This window comes from Triticum aestivum, chromosome 1B, assembly GCF_018294505.1.
Source record: "Triticum aestivum cultivar Chinese Spring chromosome 1B, IWGSC CS RefSeq v2.1, whole genome shotgun sequence".
Lineage (NCBI taxonomy): Eukaryota > Viridiplantae > Streptophyta > Magnoliopsida > Poales > Poaceae > Triticum > Triticum aestivum.
The window spans coordinates 415,611,419-415,614,201 of record NC_057795.1 but is presented as its reverse complement, the minus strand read 5'-3'; the positions used below and the strand labels follow the sequence as shown (position 1 = coordinate 415,614,201).

The 2,783-nt window shown below is 53.8% G+C and overlaps 1 protein-coding gene across 1 annotated transcript; it reads left to right on the top strand.

Moving 5' to 3' along the window:
• Positions 1-289: 289 nt before the first annotated feature.
• Positions 290-2,516, top strand: LOC123091943 (peroxidase 57). Its single transcript, XM_044513569.1, has 4 exons — positions 290-814; positions 913-1,092; positions 1,266-1,428; positions 1,867-2,516. Exons 1-4 carry the CDS (start codon positions 584-586, stop codon positions 2,274-2,276), a joined length of 984 nt encoding a protein of 327 aa, XP_044369504.1. The 5' UTR covers positions 290-583; the 3' UTR covers positions 2,277-2,516.
• The last annotated feature ends 267 nt before the right edge of the window (positions 2,517-2,783 follow it).

Sequence of the window (2,783 nt, the reverse complement as noted above, 5' to 3'; positions counted from 1 at the left end):
AAACGCTCGCGCACAACTCTCCACGCAATCTCACTGGCCACACCTGTCCATCTTGGAGCCGGATCCCCTGACGTACGGCCCCCTGCCGTTGGGCCGCTGACGGGTGGGTCCGGGCCCACACGTCAGTGTGTGGGCCGTACGTCAGACGAGCCGCGTCCGTCCATCTCACTGGTCCATGATACTACGATGCTTCCTTCTTCTCCCCTTGTACTTCTTGTAGCTACAAGTAGTAGTACGTGTACTGTCGGCTACTACATTGCTCGATCGTCCTCCACACGATCCAACCTATATAGCCGTGCCACCATTCTGCCTACGGCTTCGCGAAGCCTCGAAGCTTGCACAGTCGTCGAGTCAGCTAGCCAGTACAGTCAAGTGGCCACCCCCATCTCCCTCCCTCCCCCTCTCTCTCATTGCTGCAGCTGCTGCGCATAGCTAGGCAGCAGACGCGCTCGTCGTGCTCACCCTCCCCCTCAGACGAGAAGCTACACATCGGCGGCAAGAGGCGCACTGCGCCGCCGGACCGATATATCGATCGACCGGAGAGAAGCAGAGGGAGAGGAGGAGATCGTTCGATATATATCCGATGCAGCCTGCCGGGTCCGCCTCCCGCCTCGCCGTGCTGGTGGCTGTGGTGGTGCTGGCGTCGTCGTCGGCGTGCTGCCGAGCGCAGCTGGCGAGCAACTACTACGCCGGCAAGTGCGGCAACACGAGCGTGGAGGTCGTCATCCAGAGCGCCGTCCAGGCCCGCCTCGTGTGGGACAAGCGCATGGTCGCCGGCCTCCTCCACATGCTCTTCCACGACTGCTTCGTCCAAGTAAGCAAAGCATACATACATACTGCTCCTTCTTCCACGATTTCTTCTAGCTAGTTTGCTCACCTCTTCGGCGGCACAATGCATGGATGGGTGGTCAGGGGTGTGATGCGTCGCTGCTGCTGGACGGTCCCAACACGGAGAAGACGGCGCCGCAGAACAGCGGCATCTTCGGCTACGACTTCATCGACGACATCAAGTCCGACCTCGAGGCCGCCTGCCCCGGCGTCGTCTCCTGCGCCGACATCATCATAGCCGCGACCAGGGACGCCATCGCCCTGGTACGTTCGTTCGCTACCACATTGCTGATTGCGCAATGCAGACGGTGACGATGTCAAACCTCTTAACCGTTGGCTTGGCTACCATGTTACTGTTCGCTTCTCCATTTCCATTGTTTATTCTAGTTCTTTCGTTATCAGTATTTGACTATTGGCACATCGATCGATCATCGCAGTGCGGAGGGCCGAGCTATGCGGTGACCCTGGGTAGGAGGGACGGCATGTTGTCGGTGTCATGGATGGCCGGCGACCTGCCGTCGCCCCACGTCGACATCACCACTGCGATAGCCATGTTTGCCAAGAAGGGCTTCAACAGCTTAGAGATGACCACCCTCATGGGTACGCATCGACCCCGCCCTTTCTCTCTTCATCAACTATCTTGGTTTACCCTTGCCACTAGCAGTCCTTTGCCCTAGCTAGAACAAGGCCTATTCCATGATGCATCAACACTTGGAATGTCACGTATTCCAGTGCTGATACATAAAAAAAAAAGTTCATGTAGGGAAATGCATATGCATAGGACTAGTTAACCTTTGTACTCGCCGTGTATCTAACGTCTTTTTGCTTAACCTAATTAGAACAGTATTCAACTAAGTACCTAGCTAGTGTGTGTATAGTATTCTGCCGTTGATCGAGATCTGAGGCACATTGGTAAGCGGGTCAAGTAACAATCGCACACACAAATTCCCATGTCAAAATTTCAACTGCTGTAAGAAAGGAATCTTACAATAATCTGAGCACCTCCATTGCAAGATACTTACGTGCATGCATGTGCAGGCGCGCACACGGTGGGGGTGACGCACTGCTCGGTGATCGAGGACCGCCTGTACAACCACAACGGCACCGGCAAGCCGGACCCGTCCATGGACCCGACGTATGCGTGGGTCCTGACAACGTACGCGTGCCCCAAGGGCCAGCCCTTCGACAACATCGTCTACCTCGACGACCCCTCCAGCATCCTCATCTTCGACAAGAGCTACTTCAACCAGATCAAGAGCCGCCGCGGCGTCCTCCCCGTCGACCAGGCGCTGGGCATCGACCCCGCCACCTCGTGGATGGTCGAGTTCTTCGCAACCACCGACTTCTTCCCCGCCATGTTCGCCCACTCGATCACCAAGCTCGCCGCCCTCGAAGTCAAGACCGGCACCGCCGGCGAGATCAGGAGAAACTGCCGGTTTACAAACTAAACTAGAGATACAAGTTTATTGCTATAGACACCACAGGACCAGAGATCCAAGAGATGGAGAGTATACATGGCCATTTGAGACGCCCAATTGAGATCCATGCACATTCATATTTTCCCCCTTTTTGTCAAGGATCGCATGATTCTACCATAGTAGTCGGTCCACCTGAGTAGCAGTACGTAATTTTGTTGTGATTCTTTTGTACGTGGCTGGTATAAAAATAAGCATTCCATGATGTGACAAGACTTTGTTTTCCCACAAGATCATCATACAATACAAGGAGAAAAATGAAATGACTTTCCTCTCAAGAACCAATTAACAGGGACTCTGCTTGGCATGACCGCACGAGCTAGCCAGCAATTACTGAAGGATCAACACCAGCGACATTTTTTAATTCAATTCGATTAATTAGGAGTAATGTAGCCACATTAGTCAACTAGCATCTTGAAGAGACTGAAACTAGGAAGCACACAGAATATGGGCAGAGTGCATCCCCAGAGGCCTTATTTT